Source organism: Octodon degus, unplaced genomic scaffold (assembly GCF_000260255.1).
Source record: "Octodon degus isolate 3935 unplaced genomic scaffold, OctDeg1.0 scaffold00259, whole genome shotgun sequence".
In the NCBI taxonomy this organism is placed as follows: Eukaryota; Metazoa; Chordata; class Mammalia; order Rodentia; family Octodontidae; genus Octodon; species Octodon degus.
This window is the reverse complement of record NW_004524835.1, coordinates 1,932,784-1,957,879: the sequence shown is the minus strand read 5'-3', so window position 1 is coordinate 1,957,879 and position 25,096 is coordinate 1,932,784. Positions and strand designations below refer to the sequence as shown.

Below are 25,096 nucleotides of genomic sequence, written 5' to 3'. Positions count from 1 at the left end.
CAGAAAGTCCTCCGTATATGACCCAGTGACTTTTGCTTTCACTAGTGTCATCAGCATTGCTCACTGCTTCTCATGCTTCATTTTTTCTATTCTTTGTTTTTCAGTGGATGGCTGTATTGACTGGTCAGTGGATCTCAAAACATACATGGCCTTGGCAGGTGAACCAGTCAGAGTGAAATGTGCTCTTTTCTATAGTTATATTCGGACCAACTATAGCATGGCCCAGAGCACTGGGCTCAGGCTTATGTGGTACAAAAACAAAGGTGACTTGGAAGAGCCCATCATCTTTTCAGAGGTCAGGATGAGCAAAGAAGAAGATTCAATATGGTTTCACTCAGCAGAAGCACAAGACAGTGGATTCTACACTTGTGTTTTAAGGTAAGTGTCATGTAAAATTATTGTTCAGCACATGCCTAGTAATTTTTGTTTTGTTTTACCAAGCCAAGGATGTATGCAATGTGCCTCACATTAAAGCATGCTTATGTTCTTGAGCGGTTACAATACATATAGAGCTTCTATAAGTTTTTTTGTCCTTTTGAAACAGGGTCTCCCTATGTAGTTCAGGCTGGGATGGAGCTCACTTTGTGGCCCAGACTGGTCTCGAGCTCACAATGATCATCCTGCATCAGCCTCCCGAGTGCTGGAATTATAGGTTTTCATCACCACACCCAGATTGCTTCTGTAAATTTAATTTTTTTTTAATTTTTTTTTTGAAATTTAAAGAAAAAATTTATTGGAGATCTGAAAAACAATTCCTAAAAGATTGACTTTTCCAGAAAACTGTAGCTACACAATGCATTGCGTCTATCATGTTAAAACGTGCATTAGACAAAAATACAAAAGCCATGAAACAATTCACCATCCTTCAACAACTTGAGCAAAGGTAAATGCCTAAGGAACAACATGGATGACTTGCAAAGGAAGGGCTCTTTAAGCACCATTAAAAAAAAAAGAGCACAAATGGATGTGTGTGTTCAGTTATATACACTGAATTGGACCTTTGGCACTAGGAATCAGAGCATTTTGTCATATAGCATTAACACGTATTATAAAAGTGCATAGTGTCAAAGGAATAGAACCACCAGCATTCAAAAGCAGCTTTGTCAACTGGGCAATAAAACACTCCACCATGTCTCTCTGTTGTCCATCACTGAATACACTGGTAGCAACTTTGAAATGAAAAAAAGAAAGAAAAAAGGAGCTGTAACCCCTTTTATTTTCTGTTTAAAATCAAACAAAACAAACAACTCTGTTATACACTAACATCTTCAAAGTACATCATTTGTACAAGAGAAAGACTAGGAACAAAAACATGTCGACAGAGATCCAAACACCGGTGAGTGCGCCTCACACTGCTTTCCGATGGTACTCAGGAGGGGCCACTTCATAATCACTGGCACTAAACAAAGTTGCCGAATTCTTTGCCAGATACTTGAGGAAATCATGAAGATAATTCAGTAATAAAGCAAGGCTCTTCTCATCCAGAGGTGTATAGGCCAACATTGCTCCAATTCGGACAAATAATCTCAGTAGATGTGGTGCTCCAAACACGTGGGACATGGGTGCATCAGGGTGATCAGCAAGGATCTCAGCGTACTGTGGTCTCTCAAATTTGTAGAGGAGCTGAGTGCCCAGCATCACATTGAAGTATTCTTTTATCCCTGCTACCACCTCATTAACAGCATACTCCTTATTATCTGTGTTTCCTTGGGATTTCTTATAATTTGCATAGTCCTCTAGAATGGAGTCCACATTCTTCTTAGCAGGAAGATAGAACAGCTGTTTCTGTCTGGTGATCAGATCCCAGTCATCAACAAGCCACGGCTTTAGCTCTTCAGGGATCTTTACTTTAACTTCAACTCTGTTCATAAATGTTTCTTCATTTTCAACAGTAGGATCAACCCGGGCCCTCTTCTTCCGAGGAGGCTGAGGTGTTTCACTGGTACTGACCACCCCCTACTCTCTACCCCACCCGAACTCGCGTCAGACGCGCCATCAGGCACAGCCGCTCTACATCCTGGGCCCCTGTAAATTTAATTTTAATTATCTATTGCATTAGTTAGAAAATTATTGTTAGAATATTATAAATTAGGAATTTTGTTTATACTGAACTCATTTAATTTAGAAAAATTTGTACCTCACTACTTTCTTAACTCCATTCCTGCACCTGGGTCTTCTATTAACAAGTACTGAAAAAGCTAATAGGTTCAACAATCTTGAATCTACTCATGGAAATGACCTTTAGTATCATTCAGACTAAAGGTTCACCTTTTTTGCTAAAGGGAAAGTAGTTTTAAAACCTCCTGCATACTTCTTTAGAAAGGAGCTATTAGTAATATCATTCATAGAATCTGCAATGTGAGTTTGTCTTCAGTGGGTCTAAATATTCAACATAGAAATCCATAAACACAGTTGTTCGTTATTTCTGGGTACTGTACTAGGGCGGTACCACAGGCCTAATTCCTACTTTTTTATAGTGGAAATCATTCTGTGGAAAGCATTCTGTTTACAGTGGAAAGCATTCTGTTTTATTGTTAATAATACCCTCTCTTCTCACTTCATCTCAGTGGCAGGACCTAGGATCTAGCATCTCAAATACTCAGACAGAGACTGGATTAGGTATTGAAGTAGCTAGCTGAAATGACCTTTAAAATACCTTTCAATTCTACCATTTTGAGTCTGTGATCTGACTCACCAGGGACCTGCACCCCACTATTTGATTTTAACTTTTTAGAAATACAAACCCTCCCTATTTTTGTCTCTTGTGGACTTTGAGGCCAAAGCTATGTCGCTTCTTCATACAAAGCAATTGATACTCCCTGGTGAGACCTCATTGTTCTAAAGGCCAGGAGAACAAGGTGACATATAAACACAAAAACTTTTTGATGCCTTAGAATCACTTTTGGTTGGGGAAGGAAAACTGGGAGAGCATAAGCTGACTTTAGGTTCTGTTTGAGGTAGGTAAAATCAGCAGGATCTTGGTAGAAGCAGCAATTACTTTCATTATACCCTTAGTGATAGGCAATGAATTCTGCTGGGGAAACTCGGCAAAATTGAGAAGTGAGTGTAATTCGTTTTAGTCACTGACACAGTATTTTCCAGCACGCAGGATGTGCCTACACTTTTCCTGCTCATCCCTTCTATATCTATATTTCTGTTTGCTTTTTCCTTTTCCTCCCATAAATTTGAAGCTTATTTGCAAAGAATTAGCCTAATAGCATCCACAGGTACTTAGATTATAAGGAATTAATGACTAAGTATTACATACTTCCCATGCTCTAGTAATGTCTTCAATTCTGCTATCTCCGCTTTTGTTCTCTTCCCTCTAACCTATGCCACTGCTACAATCCTCGCCAAGTTAATAAATTAGTGTGTGTATTACACAAATCATCCATATGCTTAATTTCATAAACACATTTGCAGAAAAATAATTCTCATTGTTTTAGAAAATAAAATGATGCTTATATATTTCTATGAATATTTTTGTTTCTTGTCTTTTCTATTAATGAATATTGGTTATACAGATCAATGGGTTTCATTCTGGCAGATTAGTATCTTTATATAACATTCTTTGTAATCCTCACCTTTACCCTTTACCTGCCCTCTCTCTACTGGCACATTTTTGTTGCAATATGCATAATATATTTTGATGATATCCATGATCCCTACTCTCTGCTTCTTTTCCATACGCTCTACTTCTTTTCCATTTATTCCCTTATCCTTTTCTCATAATAGTCTTTCTTCCACTTTCTTGTGTTTCAAAATACTAGGAAGAACATGTTGATATGTGTCTTTCTCAATCTGGCTTGCTTCAAATCTCTAGACCTATTTTTCTATAAATAATCAAAGTTTCATTCTTCTTAGTGGCCATATTTTTGTGTTCTCTGAAACAATATATAGTGTCTTATTACTCATTCTTTTGAAGTATATAATATTCTGGGTTGCTTAATATTCTGCTGCCACAATTTAATCAATTATTTCCTTATGGATAAACATATACTATGTTTCCAGATTGTCTACACTAAGTTGTATGTTCCCTATTTGGTTTTTTTCATAAACACTGCATTTTTGGAATAAGTTTTTATACTTAGGGAATTATCACAAAGATAGCATAGAAAGTTTCCAATGTTTTTTATATTCTTTCATTTAGTATCATATGAATATGGTATTTATGGCCAAATTTCTAGAGGTAGCCTCAATTTTTTAAAAATCATTTATTTGTTTGGTATGGGATCTGTCTACACAGCTTGGACTTGTAGTGATCCTCCTGACTTCAGCCTTCGCAGCAGTGGGACTACGTGTGTGACACCATGCCTGGTTTCAGTGGCTGGCTCAGTGTGGGATTGGTACGACATGCGGTACCAGGAATCAACCCAGGTCCTTGCACTTGCCAGGCAGGTGCTGAGACTGCCAACCTATCTCCCTGGCTCTCCTCAGTTTTTCCTTAATGCAATTTTTCTGCTTTGGTATACCCGCCATGACTCCACAGTGTATGTAGTTGTCATGTCTTGGTAAGGTCTTCTTGGCTGTAGCAATTCCTCATGCTTTCCTGACTCTTGATGACCTTGAAAGTTTGAGGTATACTTCTCAGATATGTTGTAGGAGTTCCATAATCAGGGTCTATCAGATATTTTTTCTCATGGTTAGATTTTATAATGTTTGTGGAAGAAGATCACAGAGGTAAAATACCATTTTTATTATATCTTATCAATGTACTAGTGTTTTTACTGTTGATGTTGACCTTGATCACCTGTCTTGAGATTACACTTGTCTTTTTTCCCACTATGAAGTTGCTCTTTTTACTTCCTTTCCATATAATAATCTTGGGGGAAATGTTATTACTCATAGTCCATACTTATGGAAGGCATAGTTATGCTACACCATACTTATACACAGTCATGCACTATAGCGAAATGTTTACTACAGTCATCTGTTAGGATGTGCAGGAAATTGCTATCAGTACTCCTACCAGATATCAAAATATGACAGTGCTCATGTTCTTCATGTGAAGTTGCTGTGTGTTTGCCTATAACCTATGTCTATCCTCTTGTACACTCTAAATCATCCCTAGTTTATTTATACCTATATAATATAATTGCTATATAAGTAAGTGTTTTAGCCTATCATTTAGTTTGTAATGACAAAAATATTTGTAATACTTGCTATAGTGTAAAACATTTTTGAAAAATAATTTTTGACCTGGGCTTGGTGGGAACTATAGGTATTATACCGAGGAGATTAATAGCTGACTTTTCTCTCAAGGTATGATCACATGTGGATTTTATACTCTTATAATATATGAAATTCATTTATTCCTACTAGTTGTTTGGGTGGAGTCTTTTGAGTTTCTCTGATATACGATCATGACATTTAAATAGGATATATAGCTATAGATGGCATAAGTAAACATAAATATATAGAGAATGATAGATATTCAAATTAATCTTAAGCAAGGAAATAGTACTAATCAAGGCATAGGATAATTATGAGGACTTTAGTTATTATATGTTTAATTTTTATTGTAAAGAGAATAAAAAATAGATAAAACATTGGAAACAGTGCAGAATTTAAGAAACAAGTTGATAGGAACTCAGCAATAGTTATTATATCATACATTGTTGTCTTCAAAGTACTCATCTTACCAGATAAAAGCATATAAACTTTCTCTAAGTGAAAATTTGAAGCATTAACTGCTTTCTTCAAAAAATCCCAATAGAATTAGTACAATTATTCTAGCTATCCTGTGTGTATATATTTTTCCCCTTCCTTCTTTTCCCCTTTCCCTCATTCCAATTGTTCTTTCCTTTTGAACAGTTTCCTTTCCTTTTACTACATCTAGTGTACCTTTCAGATTTTATTTACTCTTTCAAGTTCTTACACAAGGGAGACATTATGATGTTTACACATGCAAGTCGGATTTATTTCACTTATGAGTATAGCCTCTAGTTGCATCCATTTATTAATAAAAGCCTTGAGTTTATCTTTCTTTATAGCTAAGTGGAAATTTGTGTGGAGATGTCTCAAAAACTTGGAATTAAAAGTCCCATTTATCCAGCTATTCCCCTCTTGGGCATTTTTCTAGAAGAGCGAAAACATCATACCACAGTGATATATGTGAACCCATGTTTATAGCAGTAGAACTTGTCATAGCCAAATCTTGGAAACAACCCAAATGCCTATCAACTGAGGAGTGGATAAAAAAGCTATAACTTCTTAAGGGCAAAATGTCTACATAAATTATTTACAGTTCTTCAAGAGAAATAGATCTCTTCTTGCTTATTTGAGTTTCAGTCATTTTTATAATATGAATTCAAGGATTTTTATATTATACATTGGGTATTAATACAATACTACTGTACTTTCCTGGTCAAATTCTTTGATGTTTGCCTATTGGAAGCTGTTTTAATTGACTCCTTTGGTATAATGCATTGTGAGTTTTGCTGAGGGTGTTTTTTATTTTTTAAAGAAATAAAAATAGGGGAAAAAAGCAGAATACAGAAGTTCACTAAACAAAGAGCAGAATACAGAATTTCATTAAACAAAATAATAGGAATTCAACACTGGGTGTTATATTGCATAATGTTGTCTTTAGCATTTATTTATATTATAGAAAGGAACTTCAGGCTTATCTTATGTATTTCCTGCTCAGGTTAAGAATCAGCTATTAGATTATTGAAAGGAACAATTAATGCTTAACTTTTAAAAAATATTTTTAACCAATTTTGCATGTTTATATGTGCTAATCTGAGCAACTGCTTTGAAGACAATCTGCAATATAACAGCCAGTGCTGAATTCATATCATCTTATTGTCTGGAATTCTATATCATTTCTAAGTTTTATTATATTTTGTTCTCTTAAAAAATCAGCCATTTTTTAAAGATCCCTGATAACTTCTAGTAAAGAGTGGTATTAGAAATCAATATTTGAATGGTAAATGTGCTTACTGCTACTACTGTTTCTGCTTCTAGGTCTTTCTTGCTGACAAACTATTTGATTTAAAAAAAAAGATTTTCACTATTTCAAGCACAGGTCTACAAATGGTAAAATAATGCTCTGGGGATAGTGACACTTCCCAATGTCTCTAAGATCCTTTTCTGTAGGTGGCTTTCTCTTTTAAGTTTATATCAGGTTGACCTTGTTTATATTTGTTGTAGGTACCATCTGAGTTGGTGGTTGTCAACTCACATGTAGATTAGTAGAAAAAAAGGGATGGATTCCAGTAAGCAGAGGATTAGATTCAAGCATAATGGATAATTTATTTTATTAATGCAGGTCTTAGAAAACAATTGAAACTGATAGGGATTGGTTGAACTTTTTATTCTTATGCCTGCTGTATGTCTTGGCAAGGAAAAAAAATAAAGATCAAGTACCATTATTTTAAAGAAATCAACCCATCTTGTCAACTCAGAGACACATGTATCTATTTTAGTCTACATAATTGAGATTTGACTATGAATAATGAGCAAGGTTTCTGATTTAGTTGTAAAAAATACCTTCAAATGGGCATCAAAGTAGTTCAGTGCATAGAGGTGAGTTCCTACAATTGTAATGCATGACATTTATAGATTAAAAGGGCTTTTAAATTAATAAGATCAATATTAAAATAAAATCTAAAGTTTCATTATCATCTTAAGACCATCATGAATATTTTTTCAATGCTCTATTGACCTCTGATATTATTCTATTGATTTCCATGTTTAAAATACAGATATGAAATATTTAGTAATATTCTCAATCCATTTGAATCATTCCAAGAAATTTACTTTTCTGACCTCATAGTAACTAATTACACCCTTTGGAAAAAAAAATTGGCCAATTTCAATAGCAATTAGTTAAATTTCTTAGCATGTTAATGGGCTAGTAGCAGAAGAATAGTGGAGGACTGAGTCATATTTTGAGAAGCAGGGCAAATCCAGAAAATACTAAATGCAACCTCCCCACTTTAGTCTTAATACAGTCACTTAATAGGATAAAATTGAGGAGAGTAATCTTATTTGTCAAAACTCCTGCATACAGCTCTCTCAAAAATTTTAATTCAGGGGTGGGTTGAGTTTTGGATGAATATATGTCCATTATGACTATCTTGTACTAAATTACTTGATATGAAAAGATATAATTATATTTGATTAAACATATGTACAAACCTGCCCATTTAGGGAAAACAATGACTACACACAAAGAACTAGTTACAGGTTCAAATATATTATGACCATTTACCTCTGCAATGAAGTGAAGAGAATAAGACACTCCTTTATCGAATAAAGATATAATCTACTATTTTTATTTCATAATAATTGAAATACATGAGAATCCCCAAATCTAAATGCCTTATAAACTTCAAAGTGTTAGTAGAGTTTTTATCCATCCAGGAAGCATAGCATTTAGTTTGATTATTCAAATATCAATTAATAAGTCATATTTTACTGATTATTACTGTCACAAAATAAGTTGGTCAGAAAAGTTTGCAGATAAGGATGGGGTTGGGAATATGTTTATTTGAAACAAAAATGTAGTATGTTTCAAAGTTTTGATTCTGTTTAATGTGTAGAAAAGCATTTATTATATTGTCCTCAATTGTAGTATGTTTAAAATACTCCCTAATAAAAAATAAGAAATAAATATAAATTTAGAGTAATTTTACCTGATTTTTGTTGTCAAATGATCCTGATTTATACATGCCTATGTAACATACAAGAGCAAGATTTTGTATTTCAGTCAACAAACTTTCATTGAATAGGAAATTATTTTATGGGATTTATTTCATAAAATATTTTATGAAATAATTTATAGGAATTATTTTATGTTATATTTCAAAGAAACTTGTGTCTTTAGAAAAGCAATTATCCTATTCTACAAATAGTACTTAATCATTTCCCACCCTACTATACTTCTCCTTACTATGGTTACCAAGATGTTTTCAAGGACATTGAACATTTCTCATAATTCAATTTCAACTTAACTATTGATCCTTGAAATTTAAGTGTCAACAAGTTGGTTGCCTGGGTAGCGATTTCTAGGAGAGCAGATAAATTTCTTGTCAAAAAGTGAAAGCCTGGATCTTCTAGAATTAATTGACCCCCCAAAATATCAAGACTGTGGAACAGGATCTTCAAACAGTAGCAACATCTATTTTAGTCTCTGTATGTTACAGTTAGTTGTGTTTTCTATTTTCTATTGTTAACAGGAGTCCCTGACTTCATTATTGGTGTAGGAACTGTGTCAGCACTTATCTAACGTGACTAAAATTATATTTTGACTTTTAAAACTTGATAATATACTTGCTCATAAAATTATACCTAGCTTAGATGAACACACATTTCTCAGAGGATGAAATTAAAGAAGCGAATAAATATATGAAAAAATGCTCCACATCACTTGCCATCCATGAAATGCAAATTAAAGCAACATTGAGATATCATCTCACCCCAGAAAGAATGGCTATCATAAAGAAATCACCCAACAACAAATGTTGGAGAGGCTGTGGGGAAAGAGGAACCATTCTCCACTGCTGGTGGGAGTGTAGACTGGTGCAACCATTATGGAAATCAGTGTGGAGACTCCTCAGAAGAGTTGGACTGGAAATCTCATTTAAAGCAGCTATTCCTCTACTGGGAATTTTCCCGGAGGATCTGAAAACATTTCATAGGGATATATGTGTGCCTATGTTCATAGCAGCAAAATTTGTGATAGCCAAATCTTGGAAACAACCAAGATGCCCATCACCTGAGGAATGGTTGAAAAGGATGTGGAAATTTTTCCAATTAACTACTAGATTCAAAAATCTTCTAGAGATTCTCAGGATCATTGCCTTGCCCATCTTCTACATATAACTGTATGACTTGACTTATTCATGTTTCCTAGCTCTTCTCCTTTCCCTTTCTTGATTAGTTAGTCCTTGAGATCCTGCTTTCCTTTTACTTGTATTATACCTTTCTATTAGTATTTCTTCTTTTGAGTTCTTATACTAGGGAAACTATAAGATATTTACACATGTGTGTCTGGTTTATTTCATATATATATATATATATATATATATATATATATAACATTACAAAGAAATAAGAAATCAAGGGCAAAGGAAAATTCAGTAATTATGCAAATACATGTAAATTAGACATTGACATCTTTAAGGCCCTGAATGAAGAAATATGTTACAGTTCCTATGTAGATTTTTAAATTAATTTTATTGAGAAAAACTAGCAAGGAGATAGTTTCAAAACTGATTAGTAAGACAGTTTCAATAATTAATACATTGCATATTGTCTTTGTAGTGGTTATTTATAGTACAAGATGAAGAAATGATATCCTGTCCAAGCACTATTAGTACAAATCATTCTTCTCATTGAATTAAGAGAAACTAGCTGTATATCTATTCTAATTATTTTGTATATACAGATGCAAAATGATCCTTCGCTTGTATCCCCATTTTTTTGTTTAGTTTTGTCAGAGATGGTTATTGCACTACCATTTAAATATATATATATATATTTTTTTTGGTGGAGCAGGGGATTGAACTCAGGCCCTTGCACTTGCCAGGGAAGCGCTTATTCCACTGAGCCATCTCCCCGGCCCCTACCATTTAAATATTATAGGTGTGTGAATTCAGCAAAACACACCAATATAGTCCAGTAGTCCATAATAGTAGAGTGTTTTCTGTGCGATTGGCAATGTCAGATGTTGTTGACTAGAGCCTTTTACAGCTCAGCATATTAATATGGCTCTACTTTATATACCTCGTTTTTATACTTTTTGGCTGGATGGTTAAGACCAAGATAAAGCAAGTCCTATATAACACAAAATGTAACTTTTGTTTCTGACAAGGTCAGTCAAATCCCCTGAGGATTTAGCCTCAAACTGTGTACTGCAGCTTGTAGATCCTTTGTTAGTGTCAGCCATGTAGATGAGTCATGGCCGTTGACCAGTTTGCTCTCTGTGAAAGCCTGAGAGAATGTTTCCTCTCCATGTGACTCTCATTAGGCACACTCTACGTCATCGATCACTTTCCTCTGTGGCCTTATAACCTATGTAGATGTTATATCTGTGAATGCCTGTATGAAAAAAGAGTAAATCTAAATAAATAATGTAGTGATATACCAATAATAATTCAAACTTGGGGCCAGGGAGATGGCTCAGTAGAATAAGCTCTTGACTGGCAAGCACAAGGGCCTGAGTTCAATCCCCATTTCCACACACAAAATAATAATAATAATAATAATAATAATAATAATAATAATAGTTCAATCTCAAAGACAAAGATACAATAAACACGGCTTATATCCAAAATATTATTAGTAACTTTTTCCATAATCTGTACCCTAGTAAATTAAAGATTCCAGAAAAATAGTGTCCTACATATATAGGAATTAACAAAATTAACACAGAGGATATAAAAACTTTGAATAATCCAATAACCCACAATGCAATTGAAATAGTAGTAGAAACCTACCAACGAAGAAAATCGCAAGACCCAGTGGATTCACTCTTAATTATCTAAGAACTTCTGGGAAGATGTAGTGCCAGTATTTCTTAAACTCTTTGATAATTTTGAAAGTGAAGGAATAATTCAAAATCATTTCTGGAAGATATCATTACTCAGATTCCAAACCAAGACAAGAACCCAGTGAAAAAATCCCATACAGGCCCATCTCTTTAGTGAACGTAGAGGCAAAAGTCCTCAACAAAATATAAGCAGAATGCAACAAATCATCAAAAAGAGCATGCATCATCTCCAAGTGCCTTTCATTCTGGTGATGGTTCAACATTTGCAAATCAATAAATATAATATAGCACATAAAGAGAAGCAAGGAATAAAATCACACAATCATTTCAATAGATCCAAAAGCTCCTTTGAGAAATCCAAAACCAATTCATGATAAAAATCCTGAAGAATATAGGCACAGAAGGTCCATATCTCTAACTTGTAGAATCCATTCATGATAAACTTACTCTTTTTTTGTGTGTGTGGTACTGGGGATTGAATTCAAGACCCTGCACTTTCCATGCAAGTGCTTATTCTACTGAGCTATCTCCCCAGCCCCTAAGCTTACTATTAACATCAAATTAAATGGAGAAAATCGAAAGATTTCCCTCTAAATTCAGGAACAAGAGAAGGATGTCCACTGTCACCACCCCTGTTTAATGTAGTATCTGATCCATTAAATGGGGGAATGAAGAAGAAAAAGAAATTATGCATAGGAAGGAAGAGGTGAAATTGTTATTATTTGCAAATGATTTAATCCTCTACATATAAAGTCCCAAAATTTCACCCATAAGCTCCTTCTGTTAATAGCCAAATTTAGTAGGATAGCAGGTTATAAACGCAGCCTGCAAAAATCAGTAGCATTTTTGTACACAAATAATGAATTACTGATAAAGAAGTTAGAAAAAAATCTACAATAGCATCAAGAAAAATTGCACACATAGGAATTAATCTAAGTCCACGGCCATACCACCCTGAATGCTCCCGATTTCATCTGATCTCAGAAGCTAAGCACGATTGGGCCTGGTTAGTACTTGGATGGGAGGAATTTATCTAAGGAAGAAAAATAGAAACCTCTACAATGGATACTATAGTACTATGAAGAACAAGTTTAAAGAGAACCTCTGAAAATGATATCCCTGGTTCCTGGATAGGCAAAACCAGTATTGTCAAAATAGCCATAATTCCAAAAGTAATATACAGGTTTAACACAATCTCAATCAAAGTACCACTAACATTCTTCATAAAACTGGGAAAAAAAGTTCCTAAAATTTATGTGAAAACAGAAGAAGTAATTCTGGGCCACCAGAGCAAGGCAGGAACATCACAATCTTGAATGTTAAATTATATTACAAAGCTAGAAGAAGTAGAAACAGCTTGCTACTGGCAAAAACAAAACAGCCCTACAGTTAAGTGGAACAGAATACAAGATGCAGAAAAAACCAAACATACATTCAGTCATCCAGTCTTTGACAAAGGGCCAAAAACATACTCTGGAAGAAAGTAACCTCTTTAGCAAATGGTGCTTTGAAAAGTGGCCATCTACATGCAGAAGGCTGAATATATACCTCTATCTCTCATGATGTATTAAATGAAAATTAAAGCATTTCAATGAACTAAATGTTAAAATAGGGACACAATGTGTTGGAAAATAAAATAGATAAAACTCTTGAAGACATATGTTTAACAAGCACTTTTTGAACATAACCCCAATTACATAAGAAATAACATCAAGAATAAGCAAATGGAATTATAGCAAATTAAATTCTTCTGCATAGCAAGGCAAGCAAGCAACAGAATGAAGACACAACCCACAGAATACGAAATAAATCACCAGCTATTCCTCAGAGGACAAATATTGAGAATATACAAAGATCTAAAAATATATCAGATCCCTCCAAAATAAAAGTTCCAATAAAAATTGGACAATAGGGCCAGACAGATACCTCAGCAGATTAAAGCTCCTGCTTAGATGCAGGGCCTGGAGGTTCACTCCCCAGTTCATCTTGCCAGCCCATGGAGACTGAAACTGGGTGTGGTGGCATGTGCCTGTAATCCCAGTGCTTGGGAGGCTGAAAAACAGGAAAGATCACTATGAGTTCCATCTGTGTAGTGAGACCCTGTAGATCCTGTACTAAATACATAAAAAATGTGGGACAATAAATAGACTTCTCAGAATAAGTACAATGGCTAATAAATACATTAAAAATGTACAATATCCATGGCCATAAGAGAAAAGCAAATTAAAACACTAGGAAAGAAGGGCTATTATCAGGATATCAAATAGTAACAAAGATTGATAAGGCTCTGAAGAAAAACAAAGCCTTGTACATTGTTGGTAGATATATAATCTAGTTCAGCCACTATGGAAATTCATATAAAGATTCTTTAGAAAACTAAAAATATGGATTCTATTTATCCCAGCTCTTTGTAGGTATCTTCAAAAGGCAAGGACCTCATATTAGATTGATACATTTATTCCCATGTCTATTGCAGCACAAAATTTAATTAAAAAGCCAGGATTTTAAAACTGATATTCATAGAAATTAAAACATTTTACACCATAACACATGGCTAATAAATAGTGGAGCATAGATTTGCTTAGGTCTGTCTGAGTTCAGAGCACGTAAAAACACAACCAGTTTTTTCTACTGATTTCGCATTTATTACTTATTATTATTCATAGGGATCTGTTTGGTGCATCACAATAGAAGATGAATTCCTAACTATAAGAAGTTCTGTTCCTATTTTTCCTATTTCACAGTATTTTCTGGTAATAAATGTAGAATTATACTTAAAACCAACAACAGTGTGCAGTCGAATATATATTCTAATTTCATGAAACATACAGATGGCATTACAACAGTTTTTAAACACAGAACCAAAGTAATTGTCTTATAAACTTGTAATCCTGTGTGATCACTTTTGAGCTTCCAAACATAAGAAAGTACTGTTTTTACCACATCAGAAAGGTTAAGGAACTCTGCCGGAAGTATATCCTTAAAAGGTTCTTTCCTTTTGTTTGTTTTCTTTGGCTTCCAAACACCCAGAGTAGAATCAGTTAGAAAAACGTGTGCATCAGCTTATGTCAGTAATGCAATGAATATAATCAGATGTCATAAATATGAACTTGAGAACTGTTTGCATGAAACTGCTTTCCTCCCTTTGCCTTGAAGTTGAAATGTTTCATCATGAAACATAAATGAGTATTCATTCACATCTGCCTGCAGGTGTCAGTTTCTTTTTAATGAGTGGCGTGATTTTCAGCCAATATCATTTCAGCTCTTGGTGTACGTTATTCATGAAACAAACATTTATCAAGTAACTGCTATGGAAAAGGTATTAAAATATAAATGCAAATGATATGGTTCCTTACTTCTAACTGATTATATGAGATTTAGGGTGTATCTACAAATTATAAATAATCAGAACTCAAAATATTGGATTTCATGTAGCTCAAGATCCTAGTAAACACTGTACCAACTAAGCATGTTGTTAAATGCTTGAATATTTAAACATTTACTGTGTTTCCTTGAAAAATCAAGGGGGAGCCAATTTGCATCCCCCCATAAGGCAAAATCATCTTTTTATATTTCTTTTACTCCCCAAATCTTTTACATGTTGTATCTTCTCATAAGCCTCTGTCATTCCCAACTAAAAACTCTACCTGAAATTAATCCTCTGCAAATGTCTCCCTTCTTCCCTTTCTCATCCTCCTCATTTGTTTACCTGTATGTACCTCTAGTTCACCTTTCCAATGTAACATAGTTAAATTATCATTGTTCCTTGCAATTTGTTCGCTCTTCCGGCCATTACTCCTGTTCCGCACTGTTGTGCTATGCCAAGAATCTCCGTGGATCTTGCTGGATTCAGAGAGACCCATACAATTGGAAAGAGCATTATGTTTAAAGGACAAGGAACTGGGGAAATCTGCAAACACTAACTTAGCGTGTTATGTTCCATTACACATGAAAGAAGGTAGTATGTTGATAATCTCTAATGAAAGAAAAATAGAGATTAAATAGTAGGAAAGAGTATGGAACAGTGGGATTGTAAAATGTGGCTAGCACAAGGGAAGTAATTTTGTCTGGAACCTGAGTTTATCAACATTGATTTTTTAAATGTGAACCTAATAATTATAGTCTTTTTGAGATAGGATTATACTACACAGTTCAAGTTGACCTTTGATACACTTTGTAGCCCAAGCCGACCTTGAGCTCACAGTAATCCACCTGCCTCAGTCTCCTAAGGTGTTCACCACCACCACCATGCCCAGGTTGTTATTTTTTAAAGCCTGATATTTTAAGAAAATGAGCATTTCTTAGAAAAAAGGAGGCACAACTAATGGATATCTTAACCTGCAACTGGATAGTAAGACGTTTCTAGCAGATGATATTTCCATGGAGGATATATATTTATTTATAGAAAGTAGATCTCTTCTACAAATTTATACTTAAGAAGAGCAAAGTGTCTGACCACAGCATGGTTAATCAGAACTTGAACTCCCACTAGTTTTCTCAGTGATCGGAACTGACACAGAGCAATCTTCAGTCTCCATGATGAAGAGAATCTATCTTGGCAAGAGAGCTCATTGGGAGTTAGTGTGTGCTATCTGGATCTATGACTATGAAACAAACAAACAAACAAATAAACAAACAATAATAACTAAGTAGAAGTGAGATAGGTATTTTCACCCTTGTGCCTTGATCTCTTTAAATCAAAATCGAGGCCTTGAACTATTCACATTCATTTCCACATTAAACTATACTCTAATAGCAAAGCATATGTATTTATTTGGGTATAAAGGGATACTTTTGCATGTTTGTACTTTTTAGTCCTGTTACTCTGATCACCTGTCTTTTTTTTGCGGAACCGGGTATTGAACTCAGACCTGTGCGCTTGCCAGGGAAGCACTTATTCTACTGAGCAATCTCTGTGGCCCCTCTGATCACCTCTTGATATCTTTGTCCTCAACATAAAGAAGGGGGTTGGACCACATTTCGTATTTACATCCTTGTCCTTATTGGTAGGTTTTAATTACATCTTTAATTTCATTAATATTGGATTATTTGGAATTTTTATATCTTCTTGATTCAAATTTGGTAATTCATCATTTTCCTTTAAGGCAAGAGATCTGACCTCCTTTTAATGTGCTCACATTAATCCTCCTTTTTAAAAATATGTAAAATTTTTATTTTCATGTATTTAGTACAGGGTGTACAGTGTCTCACTACACAGATCATACTAATAGTGATCCTCCTTGTTTTCCCAAGTGCTGGGATTATAGGGGTGCGCCACTATGACCAGTCTCAGCTAGCCTCTCAGCATGCCCCGGGTGCAGGGTGGGCACAGCACAGCAGGGCACACCTGGGATCAAACCCCAGCTGCCAGGCTTTGCCTAAACAGGTGCTTTAGTCTGCTGAGCTATCTGACTGGCCCTAAATTATGTTAAGTTTTGCCAATAGAAATAAATGTCAGGAAGACAATTTTGTGAAGTGACATGCAACAAAATCAAGCTGTCAACATTGATTATTTGCAGCATGATGAAAAGCCATAGAAAATCCTGATTTTTATGTCATCAAGGAAGCTTCCTATACTAGGTAATCTTGCTGTACACTCTCATCAACTTTTGACTTTGATCTCTAATGACATTAAACAAAGGTGACAACGCATTGTTGTTTATAAATAAAATACTATTTGAGTTATTTTTTACTTTCTATAATTTTTAAAAAATCTTTTCCTTGTTTCTTTAGTTGGTATAGAGTCTGCCTATGCAGCTCCACCTATCTCAGTCTCCCTAGAGCTGGGATTACAGGCATGTGCTACCATGTCCAGTTTCGATGGCACAACATGTGGTACTGGGGATTGAACCCCAGTCCTTGTGCTTGCCAGGTAGGCACTTAGACTGCTGAGTTATCTCCCAAACCCCTTATTTTCTATTAGTTAAAGGCAGGCATAGCTAAGTTTGACTGCCCAGCACATGAATAGGTCATCAGAAAGAGGAAGGTGAACAAAGGAACACCTGGTTGTCATTCCCTTTCATCACTTAGTTTTTGGGTTGTTTTGTTGAGAAAGGGTCTGATTATGAAGTTCAGACTAGCCTGGACTATGTAGCCCAGGCTGGTCTTGAACTCAAGGTGTTTGTCCTGCTTCAGTCTCCTTTCCTGAATGCTCATATTATAGACAATGCCACCATGCCTGGCTCTTCCTTTTACCACTTGGTTGTGATCTCAAAAGGCAATCTCAAAGGGGAATATTACAGCTTTCTAGAGGTACAGCAACTGAATTGGAACAATACACTGCTTCTAGTGCAATCTGCTATGGTTTGTGTCTAGTTGTCTCCCCAAAGTCTCATTCGGTCTTGGGGCAGACCTCCTGAATTTGCGATTTACTCATGATCCACTGTGATTATGGGTTTGAGTACTGCTGGGATTATGGCTGTGAATATTACAGCCAGCCTGGAGCTGATAGCCTGAATGCAGTTTAAGGGAGACAGACTTGCTCTCTGTAGCCATTATTGCCACTACTCCTCCAATTTGCTCTTGCTCTTTGCCTCTGCCATGCACAGTTGCTGTCTGCCATGTGCCACTCTGCCTTGGAGCCAGCTGAGTGTGGACTGAAACCTCCACTAACTGTGAGCTAAGTAAACCTTTCCTCCCTTCATTTTGGGTGTCAGGTATTTGTCCTAGCAATGAGAGAAGAGTAGCCAAGACAAATCTCATTCCATTTCTTGTATTCTCTCATCTCATAGAATTAGGCCTTCACTTTGGAAGTAATGTTTTGAAAGGCATCCCCCTTTTAACCTTCCCTAGCATCAAGCATCCTTGCCTGTGGTCTCAAAGGCCAAGGCAGAGCACCTGTTGCATTTGTAGATAGAATTCAGTGATGCAAGCAAAATTTATTCTATCTTATTGAATGCTTTTCCCTAGATTTATAGAGGAAAACACATTCAATAAACACAACACATGGAGTTGTAAAAATGTTTTTACCTTTCCATAATGCTATCAAAGATAATATCTAAAACCTAACAGGCCAAATCCTTTAATAAAAAATTATGAAAACAATACTTGAAAGACTTGTGGTCAGTAGCTTTCCTGGAGCTGCCTGGCCTCTTTTTCCATGCCCCTCCTGAGTTTGTACTACATACAAAATCAAAGTTTTCCTCCAGTTGAGCCCTGCATCAATGTGGTCCTCCCTGTCCACACCACCCACCTCAATGCCTATTTCTATGTATATTGCTCTCCCCTGCCCATGCACTTTTTTCTGATTTTGCTCCATTTTAGCTGCCTCATCATCTAACAGACGCCAGTACAAAGCTACCTCAGTTGCCCATTCCTTAGCCACATAACCTGTCTTTTGTCTTTCTTCCTTCTGTCCTAGAGAAAATACCACCCTTTCTAAATCTTCCCAAGCCAGTTAATTCATAAAATTAAAAAATAAAACTTGTGAAGGCCAGTGATATAGCTCAGCTTAGGTAAGCACAGAGGCCAGGGTTTGCTCCATGGCACTGCATGCCGTGCTGACCCCACCCCTGGGCACACTGAGCCAGTGATGGAGTCCAGGCATGGTGGCACACACCTATAATTCCAGCACTAGGGAGGCAGAAATCAGGAGGATCACTGAGAGTCTGAGCTGTGTAGTGAGACCCTGACTCCCCGAATAAAACCCTAAAAATAAATAAATAAATAAATAAATAAATAAAACTTGTGTACATCTTATTTTATTTTCATAAAATAGAATTACATGAAAAAGTAAAGCCCTGTATCTCCTGGCCTCTACACTACCTCACACCACCCTGACTTCATTCTTCCTAGGTAATTATTTGCTAAATTTTTTTCCATATTTTTCTATACCTGCTCAAACATGAACCTACAAATTTACATAGTATATATATGCACATGAACAGAAATTTTAGAGGGATTTTGTAAATTTAATGATACCATGAAGGCCACCCAGATAGCTCAGTGGACTAAAGTGCCTGCTTAGGCAGACCCAGGGACCAGGGTTTGATTCCTGGCATGCTGAGACAGTGACTGAGACTGGGCATGATGGTGCACACCTGTAATCCCAGCCTTAGGAGACTGAGAACAGCAGGATCACTACCAGTCCAATCTGTTTAGTGAGACCCTGTAAACCCTGTACTAAATACACTAATAATAATAATAATTTTAATAATAATAATAATAATTATTATTTTTATTATTATTATACCTTGGCCATGCCTCCAATGCAGTAGTGCAGGATAGACCCCATTCTTTTACATTTGTTCTATTTTCAAAGTTTTTCCGTTATCCCCTTTATTGGTCAAGTTTCTCCCATATTTAAAAAACTATCAATGATATATCTCACAGGACTCTATCCTTTCACAGCCAGCTTCTGTCCTTGAAAAGAGCTTCCTCTCCCTGAGTTGGCTTCCCTACTTCCCATTCACTTCTTAATCTTGCAGTTTCACTCTTACAGAGCCACTGTCCTGAATTGACTTTAAGAGCCAAAGTAAATGTTAGGCCCAAAGAACAGTTTTCAACTCCTATCTTAGTGGGTTTCTGAGTCTCTGTGATCTTCCCCTTTGTTTCTTCCCCTGATAACACTGTTGTTAGATAATTCACTGCCCCACTCTTCCCAAGTGGGGATGCTTTTCACTCTAGTAGACATCTGGCAATGTCCTGAGACATTTTCCATTGCTACAACTGAGGGAGTAGGGTTGAGTGGATACCACCAGCATCTACTGTGCAGAGGGTAGGGATTCTGGTGAACATCCTACTATGTCCTGGACAGCCCTCAGTACCAAATAATATTCTAACTCAAAATGTAAGGAGTAGAAAGGATAAGAAAACTCTATCCTAGAGAGAAATAAATAAAGCCAATAAAATTCATGAGTAGGAATATGAATGGAATTTTGTAAGTTAATGATATGGCTCCAAATCCTGCTGGTAATTGTCCATACACTCCTTTATTAGGAGACAACTCTAAATCAAGCCTCCACAGAGATGTCCCATAGCCACAATGGCTATGTAGTGCCTACATCCTCAGTACCCAGTAGACATCCAGGGTCTCTCTAATACTATCTCAGTCTGGTCCAGGTGCAACTGCTCCCCAGTCTTCTCTCTGAGGGTGAAAAGCCACATGACCCCCTTCATGTAGCTTGTAGTCATCAGATGGGGAGAAGCAAACCAACCCACCACCCACTCTCACCCACTTCCTGGAAATTGAATTTTACATTGTCATATGTTTATGTACTACTTCATGTTTCTGAGTTCACTGAGAGCTTTGTAGATAGACTCTCTCCACATGTATCTTGATAGTGCATTGAAGAAAGAGCACCATGCTTTGGCCCTTTGGTCCGGCCCAGCTAACCTTCTGGTTGACTCACTTCCTCTAAAGTGGTATGAGTTCCCACTCAGATTTTACTCACCCTGGTTGCACCCAGAAGGGACTGGGAAAGATTCTCTGGGGACTCTTAGGATACAGTAATCCCTACTATTTGTCAAACTGTGGAATAACCCCACACCCAATTTCAAAATTTTGATAGTCTGTTGTTTAAAATTGCTCTCCTGGTGCCAGTTTCTGACTTGGAAAGGGTCTGGTTACTCACAACAGGAATGCATTGAAGTTACTATAGGAAAAGGAGATCTGCATGAAGTTGATGGTCACATAGCACAATTGCAGGAGGGGAAACAGTCACCGCCACTCTCCATTCTTTGCTGGAGTACTATAATTATTCTGTACTCTATGTCCTTCTGTTTCCTGGACCTTATTCTGTACAGGTATACTCTAAAAGACACCCTCTGCAAAATGTCTGATTCTGGACCCCAACAGCCAGAGCTAGGCCTCAGTGTTTGTGCCTGACCCAAACCCTAATTCAAAGCAACCCACTACTCCATCACTTGACTCTATTCTGAGTATGGGATCCACCTTTTGGTTCATATTCTGTAGCCCGAGAATCTGTGTGGCTCATGATGGGTCAAATGCCCACTCCTGCTCCCATCATCTAAGGCCTGAATGTGGTGGTAGGGTGGTAGGAGGGCTTATAAAAGTAGCTCATACATCTACCAGACAGGAGGATGGGGAGACACTCATGCACACACACACACACACACACACACGCACACGCACACGCACACGCACACACATAAGGAAGCTGCATCAGTTCTGGGGTGTTGTGTGGAATGCAAAAGGGATCATCATCAAAGCATGTCTCTCCCCACCGACTACACCCTCTCCAATGCCCACCCACCTTGTTCACTTCCCTGGCCCCATATACCCCCTTTACCCCCATACTCCATGCAGGCCACCCGCCTCTGAAAATAAATTTCCTATTCAAGTGTTGTTGCATTGCAAGTTGCTGATTTTACTAAGGATTTTGCAGCCAGATTGCCCTCCCACAGCGGAAGCAATTTTCCCTACGTGAAAAATTCACGGCCTTACACCAAGGACAGTCCCAATCCCCAGGCTTTCGAAACACTGGATGTTTTCTCTGCTGATGGAGTTCCAGGTCTCTTTTCATTTTGTAGTGTTCCTCAGAGTCTGCTTCTGGAGCCCACACAGTAGACCAGAAGCTAACATCAGAGCCTGAGTAGTCAGGGGGCATCTGAGGTTCAATAGGTGCTGAACTCAGGGCTGTTAGTGGGGATAGGGTAGATGCAACAGGGAAACAGGAAAAAGGGCTTGAGTAGTTGTATGAGAAAGAGGCAGGGAGCTGGACAGGAAGGGGTTCTGGTGAGGATGTGGACGTGGCCTTCATGGCCCCAGAGAGATAAAGTGTGGCTGTTTCTACAGGATTATTATCACCCTCTCTTTCTTGACCAGCGGTGTAATTTTTCTGCTGGACAACTCTAAGAAGATGCAGGAAGCTTTCGCTTAGCTCCTGTGTGGCCTCCTCTGGGGCTGTATTGGTCACATCCTTCTCTTCTTCTTCACCTCCTCCTCTTTCTCCACCTGTGGCACTAGCTTCAGCCTCTGCCACCTCCTGCTTCTCACCTGCTCCTAGTGTCTCTACCTGTACCGGTTCTGGCTCCTCCACAGCTGGTCTTGGGAAAGCTCTCAGCTCCTAAAGAAAAATAGACAGGGCTGAGACCTATCCTGGAGGTGGGGGTACAGGTGTAGGACTGGAGTGGGGGTCAGTGGGGTTACCTTACCGCATGCAAAAGCTTCCATCTCAGCAGGTCCCTCTCTTTCTGCACCTGGGCCAGTTTGGCATGGGCTAGCCACAGCTGGAAGGCAGCCTCCTTGCGCTCCACCTCCTGCTGCTCTATGAGCTGCTTCAGATCTGAGGCCAAGGCATAAGTGGCTGACTTGTGCAGTTTGGCAAAGTCCTGTAGCCATTGCACCCTGAGCCCCTGTAAGTGCCCCCGCCTGAGAGCCAAGCGAAGGCCCAGAGCCAGGCAACCCCAGGCACAGGCTTCTTGAGCATCAATGGACATTTCACTGTCTTCCAGAATGGCTTTGATCTTGTCTTCTATCTCTTCCCAGGACAGAGACATGTTTTCAAGGTAGAACTCAGGACCTTTTGCATGCCTGGACATCTTCTTATTGATGAAGTCTGCCACGGTGCCATGCCGGAACCCAGTATAGGGGTCTTGGGGTTTCAAGGCCATGATGGTTAAAAGGGCCTTAGTGGCTTTGCTGGCCCTGTTGAGATAAATCAATCCATTGTTCCTTTCCTCCCTCTCAGGCCCTCCTCTCTCCCCACAACCTTCTCCTACCCCTCCTTTCCCCAAACTTGACCCTCACAATGACTCTCTAGCCAGGCTTTCCCCCATTTTAAGACACTTCCTAAGGAGACCTTAACTCTCTAGCCAGGGCCCAGAAGAGGTATAGGCTGACCACCACTCCCTACCAGGGCCAGGGACAGGAGGGTCTTTCCTCTTCTCAGGTTACTAAGGAAAGGGAGTTGTGAGGACAAACATGTAGATTTCTACTCTGGGAATGTCCCAACTTCCAGAGAGTACAGGGGTGGAAGGGAGTAGGAGAGGACAGTCCTTCTCTCTCCTGTGAAACAAAGGAACCCACTACTTGAGTGAAAGCCTTAGAAGGGAAGAAGAAATGGGAGTGGTCAGAAAAGACTCAGAACCAAGAAAATGTAGCTCTTGTAAGCAAATCCCAAAATTCCCAACCCACCCATTTGTAGTGAGTTTATCCCAAACCAGGGCCTGATAGGCCCTCACCTATGAAAGGAATGTTCTAGAATAGAACCCAGCTCCAACTTCTCAGTGGTCTCTGCCCCACCCCCACCCCCCTGAAGCTACTCTTCTAGATGTTTGAATAACTAGACAAGGGCTTGAAAACATACTTTTTGTAAAAGAGGCCAGAGAGGGTATTTGAGTTTTCCTGGATAAAGGATCTCTGTCCCAACTTCCTGTAGTATAAAGGTATTGTTAAATAACACCTAAATTAATTAATATGGTTATATATCAGTTAAACTTTATTTACAAAAGCAGGCAGTTGACATGATTTGGTCTGCAGTTTGCTGACTCCTGACCTATATTTCAATTTCATACATACCTGCATGACATCTTAAAATCAAAATGTTATTATAATTAACATACTTCCCTGATAAAAGAAGTAGACAAACTTAAAAATCTGTTCGAGTAAATAATGATTTATGACTGCGGCATTATTCAGTACCAGAAGATATACGAGGCACTCTTCATATAAATGTGAGCAATAAAATTTATAAGCCAAACATGAAAATAGAGAAATTACTGAATTGGTTTAAGCCACAAATTTCCTTATTTGCACATGATGTAAGGAAGCATTGGATCTGATTGAGCATGGTGTAACCATTTGGCTGTGTGTGATTGGCAGAAACTTGACCATTTGATTCCCTGAAAATCAGCTGGAGATATATATATATATATATATATATGCTTTACTAAATTTTGTTGTACTATGTTAGGTTAAAACATCCTGGGCCAGAGAGTTAGCTCAGTAGAATAAGCGCTTGCCTGGCAAGCATAAGGCCCTGAGTTGAATTCCTGGTACCACAGAAATAAATAAATAAATAAATAAAATAAAATATCCTCAGATTGTGACCTCTTGCTTCATTATTTTAGGACCTACAGTAGATAGTTCCCCTATTCTTATTCATAATAATGCAAAATTCTCAAAATCATCAACACCTACCTCCCTGCAATAGGAAACAAGGCAGTCACCGTGTCTTTTTGCTACTACCACAGTAACTTCTTGTGTGTCCTTTTTTGCCAGAGAAATGCCCATGTTGCTTTCTACATAATGGTCTTAATGCCCATTACTAATGTCTAATTACTTCCTGATCTCTCTTATAATTGTGTTATTTTTAAGCTTGAAAATATTTGATGATTCTTGTGACTTACTCTTTGGCCTGACATTAGAGTTTCACCTCAACCTACCTTTCTAATTTACTCTCTCCATTCTCTTTATCCCTGTCACTTATTCCCTCAAAGAACTAAGGCATATAAATATACCCTTTTAGATATTACAACAATCCCAGCAGCAAAATATTCTAAAAGAGTCCAGGAATCCATAATAGTATTGGGTCTTCCACTTGACTGGATGTGTCAGAAATTGTTGACCTGAGTCCCCTTATAGCTCAACATAACAGCATGGCTTTACTTCTTGTACTTCGTTTTTATACTTTT

At 37.4% G+C, this 25,096-nt stretch overlaps 2 protein-coding genes and 1 pseudogene across 4 annotated transcripts in view; 1 reads left to right on the top strand and 2 right to left on the bottom strand.

Annotated features, from left to right (window-relative positions):
- The window catches only part of Il1rapl2 (interleukin 1 receptor accessory protein like 2), a 1,644,749-nt gene that overhangs the window by 806,747 nt on the left and 812,906 nt on the right, over positions 1-25,096 (top strand). For both annotated transcript variants that reach the window (XM_004646205.2, XM_004646204.1), the window contains one exon: positions 105-378. In XM_004646205.2, coding sequence (XP_004646262.1) covers positions 105-378 — 274 coding nt within the window. The remainder of the gene's footprint in view (positions 1-104; positions 379-25,096) is intronic.
- On the bottom strand, positions 1,224-21,756 carry LOC111814039 (annotated as a pseudogene). Its single transcript, XR_002819118.1, has 2 exons — positions 21,715-21,756; positions 1,224-1,956 (listed from the first exon to the last, which is right to left on the bottom strand). The product of XR_002819118.1 is annotated as a mortality factor 4-like protein 1 pseudogene (transcript).
- Tex13a (testis expressed 13A) lies at positions 21,832-23,345 on the bottom strand. Its single transcript, XM_023706478.1, has 3 exons — positions 23,317-23,345; positions 22,616-23,108; positions 21,832-22,527 (listed from the first exon to the last, which is right to left on the bottom strand). The coding sequence occupies exons 2-3, from the start codon at positions 23,072-23,074 to the stop codon at positions 21,832-21,834; spliced, it is 1,155 nt and encodes a 384-aa protein (XP_023562246.1). The 5' UTR covers positions 23,075-23,108; positions 23,317-23,345.

What these genes read in the sequence shown, in the direction of transcription:
- Tex13a (XM_023706478.1), bottom strand. Translation starts at nt 23,074, where the DNA reads ATGGCCTTGAAACCCCAAGACCCCTATACTGGGTTCCGGCATGGCACC. An exon ending in GATGGAAGCTTTTGCATGCG is followed by an intron (nt 22,528 to 22,615) that starts GTAAGGTAACCC and finishes ATTTTTCTTTAG; the next exon opens with GAGCTGAGAGCTTTCCCAAG.